We start from the raw sequence: 24,066 nt of genomic DNA, 5'->3' as shown, positions 1-24,066 counted from the left end.
TTATGGAGGCCACTGTGCTCTTAGGAACCTTAAGTGCAGCAGAAATGTTTTTGTAACCTTGGCCAGATCTGTGCCTTGCCACAATTCTGTCTCTGAGCTCTTCAGGCAGTTCCTTTGACCTCATGATTCTCATTTGCTCTGACATGCACTGTGAGCTGTAAGGTCTTATATAGACAGGTGTGTGGCTTTCCTAATCAAGTCCAATCAGTATAATCAAACACAGCTGGACTCAAATGAAGGTGTAGAACCATCTCAAGGATGATCAGAAGAAATAGACAGCACCTGAGTTAAATATGAGTGTCACGGCAAAGGGTCTGAATACTTATGACCATGTGATATTTCAGTTTTTCTTTTTTAATAAATTTGCAAAAATTTCTACATTTCTGTTTTTTTCTGTCAAGATGGGGTGCTGAGTGTACATTACTGAGAAATAAAATGAACTTTTTTGATTTTTGGAAAATGGCTGCGATGAAACAAAGTGAAAAATTTAAAGGGGTCTGAATACTTTCCGTACCCACTGTATATGCAGAGCCTACATTCAAAATGTGGTACAGGGTAAAGTGTACGATGCAAGCAGTGCGTAAACCTTTTACAAAACCAAAACGAAAGCTGGAAACATCCTTTGGTAGGACCATGAACCTGGCTTTACCGGTCACCTCGTACTAAACACCACCAGAGCATTCAGTTCTTGGTGTTCAGGACACAGATTGTATTTAAAAGAGAGAGAAACACATTTAAAAAGACAATAAAACAGATTAAAATCTTGTAGCTTGGAAAGCCAGGTCCCATTGGATGCTTGGTGGCGTTTTATTTCTGTGTCTGATTGGTCAAAAGAACCTTTTCACCCAAATCTACAGTACCTTATATGTATTCAGACCCCCTCCACTTGTTACACATATTGGGTTATCGGTTTAACTTAAAATGATGAAAATATATTTTTCTGCCAATTAATTCATACATAATTACCTAGAATGATGAAGAAAGACAACGAAATCTACATTTACATATCCAGGGTTTAAAACTCTCTGTGATGGCACTCCAAATGGAGCTGAGGTGCTGATTATCCTTGAGATATATCTCAAACTTGATTGGAGTCCACTTTGGTAGCAAATTCAAATTATTGCACATGATTTAGAAAGGCGCGCACCTGTTTATATAATATATTTAAAGTAATATATATAAAACCTCTTCTATCTATTAAACCACTGGCTGGTTAAAAAAAACAAAAACACAGCTTTGTGTCCTGAGGAGCAGGATTGAGAGATGGTGCATTGATTTATTCTCTCTTGGGACAAGTTAATATTTTTTGTTTGTTTCTTTGAGTGTACGTGACAAACTGTTTTTTGTAACATCAGGGACAGTTACTGAAATTGGCCCAGTGAGTGTTCAGGTCTTATTTTACGGTCTATGTTTCATATTCTGGAAGTGTCCGTTACTCACCGCTGCCTGTCTGCTTTATAGGAGGAAGTCAACTCGTCAAACAGCGTGCAGTTCATCTCCATCAACGTCTTCAGCACATTGTAGACCAGAGCGACGATTGTCCTGCAACACAGCAGAGACACTGGCATCAGTAACACAACTGGGAAACATAACACACAACACTCGAGCTGCAGTGTTCATTTAGTGGAAGAACGGGGTGGCAATGGAGCAGAGGATAAGACACATGCCTTTGGTGTGAGACCCGGGTTCAATTCCCCACTGTGACACAACCACCAATGTGTCCCTGAGCAAGACACTTAACCCCTAGTTGCTCCAGAGGCGTGTGACCTGACATATACAGCAATTGTAAGTTGCTTTGGATAAAAGCGTCTCCTAAACGATAAATGTAATGTAATTAAACCTAAATTATCCCTCAGTAAAAAATCCTTAAATTTAAAAAACGGTCAGCAGTTCCAATAAATACTATTAACAGAGCGTTCTGTGGGCTATCCAGAGTTAAGACGACATTCATGCACATCTCAAAACCTGGGCTTATTAAAGATATACTATATATAGACTAGATATACTGCCACGGTTAGGTGGGATTTTTAAAATTTTATTTGTAATTTAAGTGAATTAACTATTGAAATATGATGACTACGACCACACATAATGTAAACTTCTCTATTAATAAAACCAGCGTACAAAAATCTGAAACATTTGAACGGCATCCAGCTACAACCACCAATCCAGGGGTTGCGATCGGGCCCACCTCCGCTTCAAAAAGCCTGTCCTCCTGCAGCTCAGGGCAGTTTCTCACTCCCATGGCGAAGTTTGCCTCGGTGCCACCTGTTGTGTATCAGTAAGTGAGTGTGTTTTTTCTGTTAGCTTCTGCTCAATTCGGAAAACTCAAGTGTGTGTGGTCTCAGTAGAGAACTAGTGGCTTGTTTTGTATATGGTTCATCTAGAGAATTTTGGGCAAGGGATTAGTTTCAATACTGACACTGCTCTAACTCACGTAGTGTGTTCATGTTAAGATTCATTAGGTTCAGGGGTGCTGCGCTCCCTGTGTTTGGTTTTGTTCTTATTTAGACAGAAAGGTCTTATTTTGACTTCTATTCTTGTTGCCCTGTAGTTAATCCCTCGTTTAGGAGGGATCTCTTTTGGTTATATTGTTTTCATTTGTTTACGCAGCACCCACTAGCCCATTTTACATCTGTAGATTTTGTTGAAACTCTCTCCTGAAAAATAAACAACTTCCTTTTACTGAGAACAACTGGTTTATGTCTATGTTTCTTTCCCTTACACGAGCTGAGAAGTAACACAAGTCATGTAATAACCAATATATTAAACATACTGCAACTATCCTACTGTATTAGGTTATTTCATGAAATATAAGTTTGATACATTTGTTGGAAAATGTTACACTTTTTCTGGAGAACAATGATTTAGATCTTTACTAACTTAGCAGAGTACCTGACACTGTAGAAGGAACTGGAAGATCTGTAATTAAAGATGTGCTGCTTATATTTTTCTTCTCTGCTTTACTCTGTTGAGTCTAATGATTTATCATTATTATGGTTTTTATTCTTGTTTTCTTCATTCATCTCAAGGTCCTGCTTGTGCCTTGATAACTTCCTGTGAAAGTGTGTTTAAAAAACAAAATCATTCTGTAGCTATGCAAACATTGTCATTAAATAAACTGCCAAAAGCTAATTACTTTATGTCAACATGCAGCACTTATCAAATGATACATTAATATGAATTGTAAGTATGTAGAGATCTATATTACGTTTATGTCCGGGCACAATGGTAACAACGTGTGAGACATTGTGTTATCGTGGTGGCGCCTGTTTGTCTGTCTGTACTGTGTACGTGTAAACACAATCTGAACAGCAGCACATGACGGCAGCTTCATACAAACACAGCAGATTTTCTGTGCATGGATGTTTGTGAACCATATATAGAATCCAAGCTCAACAGGTCAGCTGATGATTCACAAATGTGGTTGAAAGCATTAATCATTAAGAGCTCCTTTTAGCTCTGATTGATAACACGACAGGTTTTCTTTATAAAGCAGAGGATCTGAATAACTCTTGAGTTCCCATGGTAATTTAGCTTAGCACGTGTTACTGTGTGGGAAGGATTATTTAGTTAGACAGCTTGGCTGTGAGGGCCTTCTCCAGACTGATTTACTTACGGATTCCAGTGCTCTTTGGAGATTCTGTACAGGCTACCGAACATGATTGGAAGGACCTTGTCAATGTTCTCCTCGATGAGGCTGAGAATGTACTCGTTATTCCAAAAGTACAGCGCTCGCTCTGCTACCTGTGAGGACAGAGACAGAAAGACCGCAGTCAAAAAGAATAATCTCATCATGAGGCTGACTGAGTGGGGCTGCCTTTGATTTTCCACCGAATTAACTTCAATCATGAAAAGATTCAGATGAAAGAGAACAAAAAGCCCCTTTCAGAGATGCACTTCGCTGCATAAATGTGATGGCAATTTCACATGCCACATGTCACGTCTGAATGTCCTTTGCATTAAGAAAATATATTCAGTTGTCAGTTTTAGGTACCCCTAGCCCCTGTAATAAATTCTGACTTCATGAAGGTTATAGGCTCAGTTTTTAGAGAGGTGTTGATTTAAATTTATGGTCGTTTTGGAGACTGCATTTTGTGGCCCTGCTGACGTGTACTGTATTATGATACACTGATGATTGACGAGTATTATTAAGGGTTCTACAGCAAAATATTCTAAAATCAATCTCTGAAACAGGTTGTGACAAAAAAGAAAAAAAGTGGCTCTTTCTATAAATGTCCTGTCTGAATAATAATGAACATTTACCTAACAGACATATAGGGAACACTATTTAGCATTTATAAGCAGTATACGATTTAACATAGTGCACTTGTTAAATGTTGTAGTTGTACACTCATCTAAAGACATTTTTATGTGTTTTTGAAAATACCGTATTTGTCAACCAGTCTTCTGTGAAGACATATTTGTCATTATTACACCTGTGTTTTACTATATTATCAATTATATCTGTTCTCAACCAGCCCACAACTTATGGATGTCCACAAGAGGAGTTGTGGACAAATGCATTAAGAAACACAGTTTCATGTACTTGCAACTACATTGTTGTGCGTTATAAACCATTTATTAAATGCTATATAGCGCTTATGAATGCTGAATAAGGACTTTGAGTAAAGTGAATAACAAAACACCATAACTTTAACGACTTCACGAAGCATCAATGATATTCATGTCTAAAGAAAGCTATGGGCAAAAGTTGTCTGTATGTTTCTGTAGGTTTGTGTCATAAGTGTACCTGAAAGTGTGGATTGGCAACACATTTAGAGATCTGCTTGAACAGTGGCTCCTGGATTTTCTTGAATTGCGTTGGCTCAATGACATCCAGAATCTCCTCTATTTCACCCAGGAACATCACCTAATTAGACGAGAGGTGCACAACATGAAGCAACATTAAGATCTGTCTGAAGACTGTGATAAGTGTCAACGTGTACTGACATATAGACATGCAGAATTACCTCTTTCTGGCTGCAGGTTTTAGGCCAAAACTTCAGCAGCCCACGGATCACCTGCAAGGAAAACAGAATTCTTGAGAATTTATCTCTAATGTCAAAAAAAAGAAAAGACTTCAACAGTCAGTTTGAGTGGGTGGTTGCTAGCACTCACTAGAAATGTCTCAGTGTGCAATGTAGACTATTTTAGTACTTGTGCTTTGAGTGGGTGGAAAGTTAAAAAAAAAGTACCGGTTCAGTGAGTGTAGGATCCTTCTCCAGGAACTGAACCACACAGTAGGCCAGCTGAGGGACACAAAAGACAAACAGTAAATGTCCCCAAAAACTGCATCAGACAAAGGATGCGTTATGCAGAACCTCATCTGAAAAGGCATCTCTTGTTTAATGTGTATTTGCGCTGATTTGCTATGATCAGTGTGATTATCATTATAAATTTCTTCTTTTCCAACTTGAATTTTGAAGATACACTGAAACACACCAATAACCACTGAACCACACCAATAACCACTGAACCAGAGCATTTCCACTTCCACACCACCAGGAGATGCTATAGTACAGAGATTACATCACGAAGACAATCCTCAACATAAGCTGTATAGTTTAGCTATACACTATTTCAAATATTTTTTGCTCAGTTATACATGCAAGTTATAACAAAATAACAGAATTAACAGCAAAGACAGTTTATCCTACCTGTGCATGAAAGAGGGACAATGCTTTAGCGGTGTGTAACGGGATGAGCACCTTCATAAGGAACTGTTTGTGTTCTGCCTTCAGAGGCAACGCAAACCCATTGATGATACTGTGAAGAGAAAAACAACAGAACATTGTTGATAGATTCCTGTACAGAAAGACAAAAGAGCAGCACAGACTGAATACTACAAGATCAGATCAGGGCATGGGTGTGTATATATTTGGTTCCTGAAGCAGAAAAGAAATATAGAGAGAATTCATTGCAATAGTAGCATCAAAATGACAGAAGAGAAGGAGCCTGAGGAGCCTTTTAGTTTCGGACTGCAAGAGAGCACAAGTCCTCCACGTGATTGGACACACACACATTCTCCACAAGCCGGTTTAAAACCTGGACTGTGTGCAGTAAAGCTATGAGGGAATAAAGACCAGGTTTCTATGATACTGAGGATTATATATATATTTTTGTTATTCTTTCCATCTTTCCTTGACCTAATGTCAAAACAAATAATTGGAATAAAGGGCAGCAAGTACCCGAAGCCAATGGCTGAAAGTGCATTCAGTATTTTACACCCTACTGTGTTTCCCATCAACTGAACTTATTATCAAGAAATCTCTAAGATTTGTTTACACACACAGTATTTAAAGTCAAAAGGCTGTTATGGTGGTTGTTCTGCACAATGTCCACATGATGTCACATGACCAAACGTTATTACTCACCTTCCTAGGATTTCTAGTAACTCAGCAACTCCATTGAAGTGCTCAGTTTCATAGATGAACCTGCAACAGCAGCAGAAATTCTTATTATCATTATGAAACACATGAACCCAAAAACACATCACAACTCTAAAAACACAGCATCAAATTGATTCACAGCTCCCAATACTGTGTTCCTTTTAAATATCATCACGCTGATTTAGGAGTTTATAATTAAAATTTCAATGGTGTCCCATGATCATTATCATGCAGAGTCAGACCATAAAGCTAGGATTTAATATTCTTTATATAAAGTTTTATATGAATATTGGGCTTTCTGCAGATAAGTAGAGCCTACAGAAAACTCCTCGTATATATAACTTGATGATCCATACATCATTCATCTCTTCTGTTTGGTAACCCACTTCCTTGTAGCTGTGCACCCATGGTATGTACAGACAGAGCCTGACAACTGTGGCACTATTTTTATTCTCAGTGACAGATGGTCAAAGTACGTGCACCCGTTTTGCCACCTTGCCTGTTGGAAATGACATCAAGTGTCCCCCTGTTTCAATCATCTAAAGCCCGCTGTCCCGCAGCAACAGGAGCCGTAAAAGAATCGACACATTGCAGCTGAGAATATTTGATGCCTCCGTCCAAACATTTTTCCTCTTTACTGAAAACCAAGACCATAAACTCCACACTGGACATTACTGTTAACAGAGTTAATGGAACATATTTTTCGTATGTTTAGGGGAATCAGATAAGCCATGCCTTGAATGTCTCAATGTAAAGGCGCGCACACACACACACTCTGTTTATCCCTCTCTCTTCTTTTTGTACTAGTCATAAAGGCAACATCATAACTTTTTAAATAAAGTTAATATTAGGACAAATAATGAGTTTTAGTATTAAGTGGCACCCAGTAGTTCCCCGTTTTTAAGAATGAAGCGGTATACAAAGTTGAAGCAGCTTTTTTCAGTCCTTTTTCCTCTACAAAATAAACATCTTAATAAAAAAGTCCTAATTTGTGTATGATTCAAGTGAACAAAATTAAACATTTATTGAACATCTGTTTTATTGTTAATGAAAATTGCGATAATTATTGTTATTTTTTTTATTGGCCAGCCCTACTACAACCCCTGCAAAAACAACTTTTTGGCACCTGGAACTATTGTACTGGTTGTACTAAAGTTCCGGTGGTGCAAACGCCATATAGGACTCTTGGTTCCTTCCTTAAAGTATTTTATTCTCAGATATGGAGGCAATTGCTCCAAAGCACTGTTCCAACAGGTCAAAAATACTACATGCTGATGACATGTAAAAATAAATAAAAGGAAACAGGTGTTGGGATCTAAAGATCGTTACTATCATAAGAACGGTTGCATTGGCTTTACTGAAAGCAGCAGGCCCATCAAGATTACAAAAATTGTATGTAATGAACATTACATACATGCTCTTTTGAAAACTGTATCAGCCTGTTTTGCCTGTGTTTGTGCAACTTATTGCTGTAACAATGTCTTGATGCTGCCTTACTTGGCCAAGTCTCTCTTGACATTTCACTCACAATGAAACTTTTTCCTGGTTAAAGAAATAAAACAAAAGAAAAAGAAACACCGACTACGTGATAGGACATGATGCATGTTTTCCTGTTCTTAGGCTGCCTTTTGAACCTTTCACTCACCGCAAGAAAATGTTGTTGATCTGCTTCCTGATGAAGGCCCGCAACCCCAGAAACTTTCCATAAATCCGATGCAGGATGGTCTTGAGGAAGTCCCTCTCCCTCGGGTCCTCACTGTCGAACAGCTCCAGCAGCTGACAGGACAGACAGAGAACAAGACAAACACACTCTTGCCTCAGTTTTCAGTCCTGATTCATTTTAAAGATACAATACTATTTTTATGATGTCTCCATTAGGGCTGTCCCGAATGTCAGTTTCATTTTATTTAGTTTCTATTGAAGTTTTCAATGAAGCTTCCAAAACAAAATCCTCAATTTGAATGAAGTGATTCATTGGATTTAATGAGTCATGTCTTTTTTGGATTAAAATAACTTTCTTCATTGACTGTGACTTTATTGACTTTTATCAATTTAAGTAGAAATAGGCAGCAGCAACATCACAACAGTCTGGTGCAGAAGTTTGACGCGACCGACACTCACTCGTCACGCAAACGACGGGGGCTATAACCTAGGTAACAATGTCACAAACTACCAGAGCCGAAATTTTTTTGTTATTGTGGTTATATTTATTTAGGTTTATGGTACTGTTAGAAACAATCCTGTGCAACCACCACTGGAATATTATTCTATAAATATTATCAATATTAAACAACATTTGTGTAGTCTAAACATTATCTGCTATACCACAGAAATACTGTGTTACAGAATAAATAGACATGCAAAACCAAAATAAAGGCTGCACAGCATTTCAATGTTGTGTCAAATGTTGCATTATGAATGAAGCTTCAAACTAATTGGTACAGACCTAGACTCGCACACTGTACCTATATTGTGATTAATTTTTGCCACTAAAGTGAAGAGAATGAACATTAAGACAAAATCTATCTTTGTATTCATTTTAAATTTTTTTATACACCTGGTGGTTGTGACTGATGGGGTTTGTCTCCATTTTCCCTGATTAATTCCTGCAAAGTGAACGTATGATGGACCTATTGAGCTGAACACAGATTCCGCATCTCAATGTAATTACGAGACAACTCATTCAATATGTGGCCCTTGCAATGTGATGTTTGACCATTTTCCTTGAGGCTTAATAAGCCTTCCTTCTAAAACACTGCGGGTTTCTCTGATATTGATACTGAAATACTGCAGTTGGGCTGTGATTAGTTGTTGTGAAATTAGTATATGTCGCCCCCTGTAGGCTTACAAGCAAACTAGGGAGGCCTTTTCTACTAAGCCTAACAAACGTATTGTGCTCGCTGTAAGGCAGTAATTTGGGCAAATAATATAAATAGCTGAGTCATATCTTACCAGCTTCTTATATAACAAATATACAGTACGTGTGCCTGAATGCTCCGTATTGTAAACAGATGTCAAATCTCTGACATTTAACAGCTATTTCCAGCAATATATGATGATTCATTATTACAATATTGTTGAGGGCCGCCAAGCCAACGGCACCGAGTTGAAAAGGAATGTTTTCAGGCTCAGCTCAGCTTCAGCATGGTTTTTATCTTCTACTAGTCTGCCATCAGCAACTCAGTGACAGGTGTCTATTTTTAACCCTACTTATTTCCAGGAAATGGTTCATCATGGACACATTGTTCTCCTGTACTGCACTGATTCAAAATTCATTCAGCCACAAATATTAAACCCTGGGAGTTCAATGGTAGAACCAGTCTTTCTGTGTTGAAACTGAACTGCGGTCACGTAGCAAATGGAGATTTGCTCAAGGGCATCACAGTCTCCACGTTTCAAATGTTGCCAATTCCCGTTCACCTACTATCTTCTTCCATAGGTTACTTGTATCTAAAGCCAAACCACTATTACTGTAGCTTACTGCAGATATATATCAGTATTGGTGTATGTCAGCAGATTAATTATTAAGTATTTGGAGTACAGACATGCAAACGATATGATTTGAAACAGTGTCACCCCTGTGTAGTTTGCCAACCAGAGAGCAGTGACAAGTTTATTTTTCACCTGTAAAATGTCCTAGCCACATTTCTAGGTTGCAATGGTACAAAAAAAAAACTTAAGGGAACCTTATCAAAAATGTCTTTGTTATGGGATGTGTCAAGAAAATGAATATTGGCCAATATATCATTATTATTAACTGTTTATAATGCGATGTTTGAATGTCTTGTCTGTCTTTGGCCCCCAGGGGGATCCTAAATAATAATAAAAATTTCAAAAAAATAAATATTTTTTAACACTATAGTTGTATTTTCATCCATTCTTCTCATATCACTGGAATGATGTTGGTACTAGTTAAGATATATTTAAAAAGCCCAAAAACACAATTTAAAAATTTTTATCAAAAGGGATTTACAATCTGTACAGAATATCCTCTATACCCTTGATTTGGATTAAAATTATTTAATTAGGGCTGTAACGGTTCTGAAACCAAGACCGAAATCGCAACACAAAAGTCCATGGTCTTGTGTCACGGATCTGAGAGACAGAACTGTGACACACCCGCTCCCCTGACTGTTGAGCTCTCTCTCTCTCTCTCTCTCGCTGGGTGGGCTCAGTAGCGGTGTATATATCGTATTTGTTGAGCTTGCCATTTTGTAGGGCTGTCCAAATGTATAGTGATAATTATTATACCCTATATAGTCCACTCAATGTATCCCAGAATGCATTTTGAAAAGTAGCGTACAACCAATGGTCACCAACCAAGCCCTACATACCATCATGCATTGTGCTGATAGAAAAAACAGTCCACCATCTGGTTGTCTGACGGCAATGACGTAATTAACATATTAAGCGACAAAATAATGACGGAAATGGTGTCCGAAAGTGTTGTTTTAATTATGCGGGTGAGCTCACAATATAGTCCTCTACATACAACTCCCTACATAGGGAGTAGTGAATGAGTGGTGATTTCGGACAGCCACTGTCTTTATTATGTAAGAAAGCTGCCAGAGCATAATTCAGACACAGGGGTGTGCGCCTGAGGGAAAGTCAATACTCCATCACAACATCTCCCTCTAGGATTTGAGTTTTCTCAGGAGCCTGACCAGCACATGTCCCTGAATAACCCAGAGCCTCTGTATGATATATACCCTGAGTACAAAAAAAAAATGTATTACTACGCTACATGTTCAGTCTATCTGTAGTTAGTCACAAGGCACGATCATGAAGGCAATTTGTTGCCAGAAGGTCCATTGAAGTATTCAGGAAACATCAAGAACAAATAAATATCAAGGACGGCACAGTTCTCCTCCATTGTTGACAAAACACATTCTTGGAATTCGTATTCACTCATGTCTATCTCATCAAGCGTTTTATCATAACTATTTCATAGTTATGATAAAACGCTTACACTAAAAAAATAAAAAAAAAATGATATTAGCAATTCTCTTAGACAAGCTTAAGACAGAGCAACAAGCGTATAAACATAAAGGGATAAATATGAGCATAAAATCCAGAAGCATTTCAGTTACTGTGCACCGAAACATTAAACTGAGACTAATGAAATTATTTCGGAATCAGGTGTGGATTGAAAGGCATCAAACTATCATTATGATCTTAACTCTAGCACTTTGAGATTTGTTTCAAATGTAAAGTGCATTACAAATAAAATGTATTATTATTATTATTATAATTATAATAATAATATCCTTTTTTTAAAAACTCAAAATTTTGATATGTAACAAAATAACCCCAAAAAACCCAGATCCCTCATGCCAAAACACACAGACTCCACTCTGACATTTTACCAGTGATCTCGGACATAAAAAGCCTAAAATACACCCTGACCATGTGTATGATCACATGTTCTGCTCTGAGCTCTACATAAGGTCGTTTTCTCATGTCGAAGGCAGTTTTCTGTAGTGGCTCTGCTCTGCACTAGTTGATGCAGTAGCACCAGAGCTGCGCTAGTTTTAAAGCTCTGTCTTCAAGGACCAAAATATACTATTAAATGGGGAGCAGGGTGGAAAACCAGTGGACTATCATATGTTTCTACAGTTTCCACTACTTATTTCTATAATATTGTAGGACAAGTATCATTGACCTCTTCACTGCATCCTGGAGATAATTCTGCCAGGTGTGTCTCCTCTACATGCCAACAGTAAGCTTACTTGTGTACTTCTTGTTACTTAAAATAGATATATATCTTTAAATAACGCTTGAAATAGAGTGCGGACTATATATACCGAATAACATGATTACACATAACAGGTACACATCTTCATGAAGCACTGACTACATCAAAGATGACATCAAATGGTATGCTACAAGTTTGTATTACTCCACATCAATATCTAAAAAGGATAACAAAATAACAGAAGCACTTTAACAAGTACACATGTACAAATATCAAATAATAATGAGCAAGGTCACTCCAGGGTTTGTCTCAGAACCTCAAAAACATAACTACCTAAAATGCATTGACACAAAATCTAAAAAAAAAGTATGGTTCACCCAGATTGCCCTAACAAGGATTCCCTCTTTGTTGCTTATAGATGCCACAGTACCTCATCTTTTTGATGCAACAACAAAACAAACTGTTCCCACCCTGTCAAAATGCCCTTGAGCAAACCACTGAACCTCTGCCTTGAAGACCTAATCTTATGCTGTGTGTATTATGATAACTGAAATAGACCAAACCACGGGCCATTTTTCCTCCCTTGCGTTTATTGCCACCCAAACTTCCACCTCCAGACCCTTCTCTTCTCTCAACCTGAAGAGAAAACCACAGCCAGCTATTTAAAGATCCCACACGACACACTTGCATCATGGAAAGTCGGTCCAGGAACCTCGGATGTGGCCCAGCCAACATTCCAGGCCCTGTGGTTGCCCTGTTAGCTGCTGCTTCGCTCTGCAGCTTCACACAAGAAGTGAAGAATTCCTGCAGTAAGTGGGTACTGAGCCAGAACAGATGTAGCCGAGCTACAGTTTTCATGAATCATCCAACTAATCATACTGTTGTCGGGTTGCTGAACCCCCAAAACACATAATGTGCTGGTAATTACTGTTATAGTATTCAATTTCTAACCACCTCTAACAGCTGATGGGAAGTGCAACGATTAATCAATTAATAATTGAAGTAATTTTCCAATCAAAATGGCAAAAACTCAAAGGCTGCCACTTCTTAAATGTGAATATTTGCTGGTTTTCTTTCCCTTGTTGGTCATAGAAACAAAACATTTAAAGATATCACTATGGACTGAAGAAAACTTGCAATTTGCTGACATTTTTTGAACAAAACAACCTATTATTAGGGAAATAATCTGTAGTTGCAGCCCTGGAGGAGTCTCACAACAGCCAACTAGTAGTCTCCTCTAACATGGACTAATTACTGAAATGACAAAAATAATCTTTATGCATCATTATGTATTATAATATTTGGTGGACACGGTGCAGTGTGTCCTCCTACTGTCTTCTTAACTGTCAGTGCTCTGACCAGAGGTTTCAGGTATGCATTGATGCATGGGAAGTTACACAAACTACTGATGACAGTGTATTCCCGATGTGATCCAATACGAAAATGCCTATATTATAAGAAAGCTAGATTAATGTAACCGACAGTCTTAGTTTAATAAGGTAGGTTAACTTTGAACCTGTTGATCATTATCAGTCAAGTTTCCTACCTGCAGAACAAATTTCTGATCAATGTAGCGCTTTGCAATGCTGGGCTGGAAGTCTGGATTCTCTAGAAAGCGTAGGAGAAACTCGTAGACCAGCTGGAAGATAAAGGAAAATTTAAAAATAAATAGAAATATGCGCCTTGTAACCACTACAACACACAATGATGTAATCTAAAGGAGTGATAATACAGATAGGCTGAAGTATCGGATCCTTACTTGAACATGAGGCCAGGAAGCCTCTAGAGTGGGTTCATCCTCCTCTGGGTCAAAATCAGGGTTATCACTTGGTGGAAGAGTCCGGAATATATTGGTGCAGATCTGGAGGGGGAGGGAAAGTCTTATTAACAAGTCAACATCCCAGGAGTGCGTGAGAGGAGACACAGCAGGAAAATACATGGCTATTCACAGATAATCTACAAGTGAGCTTTTACTTAAACATGCAGAGACGTAGAGCGCTGAAATGTGATTGTTCAAAAAAAAAAAAAAAAAAAAGAGAAAGAGAAAACTGTTAATGGAAAAAAACATTTTAATTTCTGTGACAGACTGCTGGGACTATTGCATTCTGATGAAGCACATTGGTCAGTTTCACCAAACTGTCTTTGGTTTACACACACACACAGGTCTAATAAAATAAGCTCCTTGAAGCATTATTCAAAAACTGCTAAAGCAACAAATTTGGTTTAAGTTAATTTGCCTATGCGCCAAACAACTAAAACTGAGTTTGTACCTGAAGCAAGGCAACAAAATGTAAGGCCAGTTTTGTTGTGAGATAAGCAGCTGCTACAGGTTCCCACAGATTAAATAAATGTGGGCGGGAAAGGAAAATTTGATTACAAGCAGTTACAAGCGAAGCAAGCCGTGACCTGCAATCCCATCTCAACTTGCTCAACACACAATCTGGACACAAAATTAAGTCACTGTTCTGAATTCTCCAGAACTGGTGGTGCAACCCAAGAGGAATCTAATACTAGCACGCATGCATGAACATCACCAGCAGCTTGCTAATTGGAGTGGAAAGCAACTATTTTCTAATTTAACTGAGGATGTTTTATAGCACGACCAAAACACAGAGGGGCTGGATAAAAACCATTACAGACTGTGCATCTGCCACAACCCCCTATTAAAATTCTGTACCGAAGACAATCACTGTAGACAGGTCACCGCCACCTCTATCCCACCTTGTTATTTTTAGCAAGGGTACATTTGAGAGTGACACACATTGCAGCGGGGAGCTGGAAAAGCTGGCATTATGTGACTGGGTGCACAATCTCATGCTGAAGTGATAAAGACAACATCAAATTACTTATTGGCAGCTGGAAAATCCAAATGACACTAATGGGAGACGAAGGTGGCACAGGAATTTTAAACCTGACAGTGGCCCAAAATTTGACAGGTGGAAAAACCTACAGAAAAACTTGCCAGCAGACATACCATGGATGAAAATGGTAAAAACAAAGCATGGACACTGAGCTAATGAATCAGAGAATGAATTTGTTACTTTGGGCTACATTATAATTAATGTAAATGATGCCAAAATTACAGAGTATAGTTATAAAGTAGTTCCCAAACTTTTTGGAATTGTGACCCCTTAAAACAAAGCTATGTCTGTGTTATTTTCCGTGAGCATCAATTTGCCGGCTCGCTGCGCTGTATGAAAGGTACAGAGCCTCTGAAACGGGAACGTTTGTAGTTTGAGACTGAACGATGTCTGTGTGAAAAGCCTCAGCCGGCATGACGGTGTTGTTTTACAAGTAACGGTATTTTTCTACGCCGCTGGTTCCAGAAAAAAACCGGATCTCTATGTGAAAGCACACATGGTTGCGGAATTACACTGAACAAAATTATAAACAAAACACTTTTGTTGTTGCCCTCATGTGTGCCTTAGGCTGGCCACAGTAAAAGGCCACTCGAAAATGTGCACTTTCACTGTATTGAGGGGTTCCGGAAACCAGGCAGTATCTGGTGTGACCACCATTTGCCTCACGCAGTGCAACACATCTCCTTCGCATATAGTTGATCAGGTTGTTGATTGTGGCCTGTGGAATGTTGGTCCACTCCTCTTCAATGGCTGTGCGAAGTTGCAGTGAGGTCAAGACCCCGATGAGGATGGCGAGCTTGCAGATGAGCTTCCCTGAAACGGTTCCTGACAGTTTGGGCCAAAATTCTTTGGTTATGCAAACCGATTGTTGCAGCAGCTGTCCGGGTGGCTTGGGAGGTGAAGATGCTTGATGTGGAGGTCCTGGGCTGGTGTGGTTACACGTGGTCTGCGGTTGTGAGGCTGGTCGTGTGTACTGTCAAAATTTTCTGAAACGCCTTTGGAGACGGCTTATGGTAGAGAAATGAACATTCAATTCACGGGCAACAGCTCTGGTGGACATTCCTGCAGTCCGCGTGCCAATTGCACGTTCCCTTAAAATTTGCGACATCTGTGGCATTGTGCTGTGTAATGGAACTGCACATTTTTGAGTGGCCTTTTATTGTGGCCAGTCTAAGGCACACCTGTGCAATACTCATGCTGTCTGATCAGCATCTTGATATGCCACACCTGTGAGGTGGATATTATCTCCTCTCTTGATATTATCAGATATACTGCAAATTTTTTACAGAACTTGTTTTGGTTGAAGCTCTCGCCCAAACTCACCATAATAAGCCTAGAACCATCCAAACATTATGAGGGCTTTGTGACATTACACATTACCCTGCTGGAAAACTTGGTTAGTAACAATGCTTAGGTACTGTGACATTCAGATAATCTGGTTTTGATTTTCACAGGACAATGTCAGATCTTGTTATGAGCTGAAAGGAATGGTAGCCAGCATGGCCTTGTGCTGCTGTAGCCCATCCCCTTCAAGGTTGAATGAGCTGTGCATTCAGAGATGCCCTTCAGCTCACCACTGTTATTTGCCTGATTGTGTCCTTCCTGTTAGTTTAGAGAAGTCTGACAGTGAAGTGCAGCTGTTCCTGAGCTGCAGAAAACACCATCTGGAAACAATTGTACAATGTTCCTCAGCCAAACACTTACAGAACCTGTTGACTGCCTGCATGCTTTACACACACAGTAATATACTCTTTGAATAATCTTTGGTTCTGGCTGTTTGTAGTAGGGCTGAAATGATTCATCGATAAAATTTATTAACTCGATTACTAAAAAGCATCAACGTAAATTCTTGGCACCGATGCTTTGTTTAATTCATATAATACCACACTGTTTTGCACGGACATTTATTACGCTGTGTGAACACGACGTGATTATGATGGCTCTGTTTGCGAAGTGGAGAAAGAGAGAGAAAATAGCGAGGGACGAAGAAGAAAGTGTCCAAAGTATGAGATTATTTTAAGCTAAAAGACTCTGTAACGTTACAGTCAGTCCACTGTAAAACGAAACTTATGTCGCCTCGGCATCTGCACAACGGCACCTGATCAGAAAGCACCCGGTGTTATGCCAACAGACCACAGACAAGGTAACATTAAAAGCAACTTTGGCATTTAATTGAAATCGGGATTGGTCATTGAGTTGAAGGCTAGCCAAAGTAAGCCAGACCTCAGCTGAAAATGTATAAATGTGTTTATTGTTCTCCTGGTTGGGCCATGAGATTGGGTTGTAAAGTCACAGTCATGAGTTAACTGAAGCTTGGAGTACTAAAATCATCGTTGGCTGCAGCCCTAGTTTGTAGCACAAGTCGCACATATCAGCATTTACCAACACCCACATACACAATTGAAAGCCATTACACATTCAACTTAACTATGCTTATCGCCTCTGCACTTGTCAGTACACCTTAATACTTCAGTGCCAATAAGGAAGACCATGTAGTTTATAGTTTTGAAACAAGAGACAATTATCTCTATTCAGCTATTAGTCATTTGGTCTCTGTCAGAAAATAGTGAAAGATGCATATCACCCTTTTCTAAACCCCAAGCTGATGTCCTCAAATTGTTTGTTTGATTTTGTAATTTGCTGCCAGGAAATACTCACATTTAAGTAGCTGGACACAGTGAATCTGTGGCATTTCTGCTTTCAAATCAACAACTAAATGGTTATCAAAATTGTTGCATATTAATTTCACGTTGATCATCTAAGTCAATCATTTCAGCTCCACTGTGGACATAGGTTAATGTAAGAAGATTAGGATTTACTTCTCTACAGCAGCCTCTGACCTGTCCTATTCCAAAGACCCTGCTCACCTGTTGGTTCCAGTTGTGTCATACCTGAGCGACCAGCTTGTGTCTACTGTACTTATCCGAGGCTTAAGTCAAGGTTTAATACGACACGAGTATTGAAAGCTGTGCAGGCCATGGAACAAGCCGGTCTGTTGCGATATAACAATCACATGTGTTTACATTTTCTTTTCTCTACACATATTATAGCAACAATTAAACCAACGATTTACACCTGATGTGAGAATACCCCACACATCCTCAGGTAAGCCTTGACTAGCGTTCCAGGCTACAGTATTGGCTTTATATTGTCTGCAGATGCTGGTAATCAGGCAGATGAATAAGTCAGGGTTGCCTCTATGAGCTCTCTGTGGCATTTTACTTTGCCTTCCCTGGTGCGATGCACATCATTGGCTGATCAGAAATCAGATGACTCACAGAGTGGGTTGCCAGGCGAGAGATTGCGCCTCAGTGTGATGCCAATTTTTCCAGAGGAGTGCTCTGAGGAACAAATGCTCAAAGTCAAGATAAATGGTGGGGTTGATAGCTCGTCTTCACCGAGGGTGGTAAACTGTCTATTCTTTGGCCTACAGCCGAGGTTTTCACACTGTGAGGCTCGCATCTCGGGGGATTGACGTGACATGTAAGGGCAAAGATGATGCATGAGATGATATATGGAAATATGGGTGCATGCAGGTGTTCAAAAAAAAAACAGCGGAAAGTCAGTTACTGTAGTCCATAAATCTATTTAGAAATCGTAGGGAAAAAAAGACACTCAGTACTTGACTGAGATTCATCACATCTTTAAATTTTCTTCAGTGTGAAAGTAATCAAGGGATAGTTGTCTGTACATACATGGGTTCATTACACACAGGAACCATATTATCCCCCCCCCAAGTAAAAGTAAGACAAAGAACATTAACAGGAGCGACAACATTCAATAACAACTTCCAGCTATTTACAATTGCGGGTGGTGAAGGGGGGGGATTCTGTCTGAGGCCAGAGATGTGCACTGTCTGTACAACTAACAGGTTAAATAACTCACCACACAAGCATCAGACATGCTTAATTAATTCCCCCACTCATTTCACAATATTGAAAAATAACTACAGCTGCACAAATCAATATAAATATTTTGAAAAGAGAGCACACCTGCATTGAAGCAGTCATTTGTGTGTGGAAGTACAGTCATAGGATTAAGTGACTAAGTGAAACCAATGTATCCTTGCTGACGACAAGGGAGGCTGCAGCTCTGTATGGGGTTGAACTGTGGTGACAGTAGTAGCACCCAACACCTAGCAACGCTGGGGGGGGGGTGCATATGTGCGTGTGCAGTCATCGAGTACACAGCATTAGCAAAAAGGATGACAAAAGGTGGGAATTAAAGCAAATAAAAAGGGAAATTACAGCTCATATATGCTCTTTCAACCAACTCTCCTTGCTTTGTACTCATCTCTGGCACAGAAAGGATAGATTTAATCAAAACTGTCTGAGAGAAGTGATTTTCTATAATATACTAATTAGAGAGTTGGCAAGAGAGGTACAACCTCCTTTTCCATAAATGAGAAACCTTGCTGTTTGTACTCCTAACAACCTCAGTGATCAAAGCAGCCCTCACTGCAGCAGAATAATGGCCAGCACTTTGAACACTCACCTCTTCATTATCATGTGATGCCAAGCATGGAGTATCCGGGAGAGCCATTATCAAGCCAGCTTTCTGAAAGTGCGGCTGTTATTTGTCTAACCTCATTCAGAAAAGCCCGTCTGTACAGACACTCTGCTCTGAACTGGGTTTCTCTTGAGCTCGACCCATGTCCCTCTGTTCTGCCCCGGATAGATAAACAAGATTACTAAGAAATACCGCTTACACTACCTGTGCACCAGCTGGAGTCAAGCACTTGAACTACTCCAGCCTTAAAAACCCAAGAAGTCAATGTGCAACTAAGGCACATGTTAAGTAGCTCATTCAGTGGATGGCCTGAACACACACACACCCCGAAAAAAGCAAATTAAGCAATAAAACAGCAAATTAACGGTAGCAGATATTTCTTGCTGCTGGTTAGTGTGATTTATTAGTATGATTGCATTAGTGTGAGTATAATTCCATATCACTTTAATTTTTATTACTTTGGACTGCTGACGTCAGAGGATTTGCTGCTATGTTTACTGTCTGTGTTGACACATTGAAAAGTTAATTGTGCCATGTTGCAGACAGAGCAGAAAATCCCATATATCCATTCTGTATTTACCACCTACAAGGTTCTGGTGTTATTAGCAGCCGTAACTGGCCGGGCATACTCTTGATTTCAAATCAAATTTATGTTTTTGGTTGCTTTGCGGGTGTGACCAGCTCAATTACATTAATTGCAAATACATACTATAACTTTAACACAGATGTTGCACCAGTTTAACCTTTGACATTAAATGTAACTTTGTCAACACTGTTAGCTGTAAACTTCATATTTGTCATGTTTGAAATTAATTCAGTGCAGTGAATAGAGAGAGAGATCCACTTCCTGTCCAAATTAAGATAACAAAACATATTCATGGCCCTATTTTCGCAGTGGCACAACAACCTGCACAAGCAGCACTGTATTTTCACAATTGTATTTTCTTGACCTTGTAATTCACATTGCCCCGCCTGTGTAATGTTTTGGTGCAAATGTCAGCAGGCTGCTACAAGATAAGGCTACGCATCTGCTCACGTCAGACTTGTCAGTTATAACTCTGTATTCTGTTGTTTATGCGGGAGACATCAAATTACAGCGGCTCATTAATCCTGTGTGTCACGGCCAACTTTCCAAATTCCTTTATACCAAAAGTGGGTTTTCATGTTTTATTCTTGAAATACATAGGAGTGCAAATGCTGTTTTGTCACAGTTTACGGTGTGATACGACCCTTTTAAGATAGATGCAGTAGAATTAAAACTGAAATAGCACCAGTTTGATGCAATTCTATAAACAGCTTATTATTTATTTAATTTGTTCCTGTTATCATTGTATAAATAAAAACAAATAAAACCCACACCATCTGTCTTTGGCTGCAGCTTTGTGGTGCTGTGTGTTCACATCGTGCTGCTCTGCACCATCCAGACAACACGATTTACCAGAGGAGTCCATTCGTCGTGTGTTGAGATTTTGTCATCATGTGTCACTGTATTTGGTGTTGCTGTTCCAGAGCGATGTGATTGGCTGAGAGATTATTTTTTATTCACCACACTCTCCCATTTATATTCCATTACACCCAGCCCTTTAGCACCTACATGAACTGATATAACAGGTGCGCCCGGAGACGCCCACACAGTCTGTGCACACAAATCCTACCACTTTGCACTTATTGTTTCACTTGTGTGATTAAACCAGGACCTACAGTCTCCAAAACTATGGAGAAATTGCATTTTTTCTGTAGTAATTTGGTGCAAAGACTGCTAATTTCACTAGTCCATCTCACACTGCCCCCAAATTGCACATCAAGTAAACATTTTAACCTGTAAAACTCATTAGTGAGAGAAAAACTGAACCCTGAATCAATAGTTGCAAGGTATGACATGGATTACTGCCTACAGTCCATTAATCATCTGAAGACTCCTTGACTCAGCTGTAGATTTGCTCATTCGTCTCCATCATCATAATCTGCTGTGAATCACTGCAGCACTGACTACAGTTACTGACTGTTGTGTTCTAAATGTTGCACATGAGTCATTATTGTACTGTAGGAGGAAACTAGGCTGCTGAGGGCACCTGCTCCATGAACACAAATCTATACCATGTTGGCCAGAGATACTTTGAAAACCAACCCAACCCCCCTGGAAACAGAACACTGCGTAACAAGATTCCTGCAACAGCCAACGTGTTTATAACTCAACCCGACCTTTGCTAAGTTGAACCTGCGCTCTGACCTTTCTCCTGAATGAATCATGGATGTGCATCTCCAGAAAATACGTTACGAAACATAACTTAACATAATATAAGTACTATCTCAAGTACACACAACTGTTCCCTAGGTGACTTTCTGATTAGTTACTACTTTGATAATTTTACCTTGTGCAATGAGTGCAAAACATGTTTCTAGATTTCTAAAAATACATCTGATAACAATCACACCGGACAAGGATGACAACCACAAACAGCATAGGTGACCATCACTTGCAAATTTATTGTAACATGTGCAGCCATGTAAATAATAATGACTGACAAAGACATAATGTGAGAAGACTCCTGGCTTTTAAATATATATTGGATCTAATGGTTTAAAATATGATAATCCAAGGAGGAAATGTTTGTGTAACACGTGCTGATGTTCTCAGTATTTTAAGTTGTTTCATTTCCTCAAAACCTCTGCACCCCTGAACGTGCGACAGGTGCATCGGAAGAAAAGCACGACATTTTCTGATGAAGGTCAAGCCGACTGTAACGTCATATATAAATAAAAAGTGTACAACAGTGTGCAGGAAAATTTTAAAAAATAAATATGTAGATGTTACGTGACCTGCATTAGCAAAATCACCCCACAGAGGAGCACTGCTTCTTGGGGTTTGAGAAAAACACTGACACAAGGGGAGCAAAGAGTGAGTTAAATCTTTTCAACAAAAGAGCAGTGTGGGGTTTGTTGTGAAATAGTTACAGGAAGTCTTTAGTGTAGAGTAGGTTATTCAGGTTTTAACTGAGGCTAGAAGTTGATCTGTGAATAAGACTGGTGAGTTGAAGACACCTACTGCAGTAAACCTCTGGCAAACATTATTAAGGTTAGCAGTATTTTACCTGTACTGTGGATAGGATTATAAAAAGAAATAATGAGAGGGTGTCATCATATAAGCTTTCGACAGCAGCTACCACTAGATTACATCAATAGTAACGCTGACAGAAAGCACCTACGTACTACTGTCAAAATCAAACATATTTTGGTGAAAAAGCTGAAAATGAAAAACTAAAATGTCAGGGCCATGTTGGAAATAATAAAAAAATTTAAATCCTACTTTATGAACTCTGCTCCAATAGTACTGTATTCAGTGAGTAATGCAGTTTGTGAGCGAGAGAGGAGGAAATAAATAGGCACAAAGTCAATTACATAAAAAATATTGGGCTTTGCCTTTGTGCTTAGATGGAACCAGTATGGTAAGGGGTTTTGTATGGTGACATGTTCCTGGTGTTGCTGACACAACACACACTGTCTAGACACACGATCAGCCTCCATTTTTTAATCCTGCTCAACTGCACAGGGTGTTCCACAGGGACACAGAGAGGGGGGCTCTCTCCTATTAAATAATAAACAGAGGTAATAGAACATAACTTAACGCTTCGGAATTATGTGCTGCTGTTGTGGTTGGGTTCCTCATGCAGAGATTATTTTAAATCTAAAATAGGGCCCTGTACATTTAGAGAAGCGCCAAAGAACTTGTATACGTGGATCCTCACCATATCAGTGATCTCTGGATAAGCAGACTCCACCAGCACCCCTCTGTTGGTGGAAACGTAGTCCACAAGCTCGTTAAGTGTGGCCCTCTTGATCTCCTTGCTCTTCAGGTCTGTCACTGAGTCCATGAAGTCGAAGAGCATGCAGCACTGCTGGAGTTTTTGGGTGAACAGCTCCTGCTGTTCTGTTGAGGGGGCATCTGAAATTACACAAGAGGAAATACACTGAATCATTGCTTATATACACTAGAAAGCATCTAATGGAAATAGATAACAGAAGTGACAGGAGGGGATGACAGCTGCAACTGTTTGCAGTACAGTAGGAAGTGTAAAGTAGTGCATTTTAATGGGGCCTGTGTTAAGATACATTTTTGCTTTTAATATCCCCAGCTAATTGAAATCATCAATGAACAGAATTAAAGACACAAATAAATGTCCTCTAATGTTACAGGCAGCGGGTTTATTGCACAGTTACATATCTAAATAAACTGCTGGACAAACAGGCCGAGAGACACAATACATAGATGTATTTTGCCACACACCAACAGCCCAGTCATTCTCGGCTTTGATCGTAAAGCTTTTTATGGATTAGACGGTGAGTGCGTTCAGGGTTATTAGAGCTGTCAAAGTTGACCCCAGCTGAGCTATAAACAGCATTTGGGAGCCGTCCAGAAATGCATTGACACTGTACAGTGATGTTCTGTTCCAACACAGCAGTTCATCGCTCCAGACACAGGACTCTTTCTGTAACAGCATCAGAAGGACACAGTTAAGTAAACCAACACTGTAGGTCTGATTTACTGCAAATATAGATGCCATCTATGACACTTGCTGACATTAAGGTGCTAATGAATGCCTTCATTAAA

The 24,066-nt window shown here is 39.4% G+C and overlaps 1 protein-coding gene across 1 annotated transcript in view; it reads right to left on the bottom strand.

Moving 5' to 3' along the window:
* Positions 1–23,404, bottom strand: part of ppp2r5a (protein phosphatase 2, regulatory subunit B', alpha isoform) — a 27,681-nt gene extending 4,277 nt beyond the window's left edge. Inside the window, exons 1-11 of the mRNA XM_046060567.1 lie at positions 23,204–23,404; positions 13,847–13,948; positions 13,634–13,726; positions 8,038–8,168; positions 6,378–6,437; positions 5,661–5,769; positions 5,199–5,252; positions 4,974–5,024; positions 4,754–4,873; positions 3,620–3,747; positions 1,441–1,542 (exon numbers count right to left, since the gene is read on the bottom strand). Coding sequence (XP_045916523.1) covers positions 1,441–1,542; positions 3,620–3,747; positions 4,754–4,873; positions 4,974–5,024; positions 5,199–5,252; positions 5,661–5,769; positions 6,378–6,437; positions 8,038–8,168; positions 13,634–13,726; positions 13,847–13,948; positions 23,204–23,344 — 1,091 coding nt within the window. The 5' untranslated portion in view covers positions 23,345–23,404. The remainder of the gene's footprint in view (positions 1–1,440; positions 1,543–3,619; positions 3,748–4,753; positions 4,874–4,973; positions 5,025–5,198; positions 5,253–5,660; positions 5,770–6,377; positions 6,438–8,037; positions 8,169–13,633; positions 13,727–13,846; positions 13,949–23,203) is intronic.
* Between the last annotated feature and the right edge of the window lie 662 nt (positions 23,405–24,066).

Source organism: Micropterus dolomieu, linkage group LG10, assembly GCF_021292245.1.
Source record: "Micropterus dolomieu isolate WLL.071019.BEF.003 ecotype Adirondacks linkage group LG10, ASM2129224v1, whole genome shotgun sequence".
Taxonomy (NCBI): domain Eukaryota; kingdom Metazoa; phylum Chordata; class Actinopteri; order Centrarchiformes; family Centrarchidae; genus Micropterus; species Micropterus dolomieu.
The sequence above is the reverse complement of the archived record's forward strand: the minus strand, read 5'-3'. Positions and strand labels throughout refer to the sequence as shown.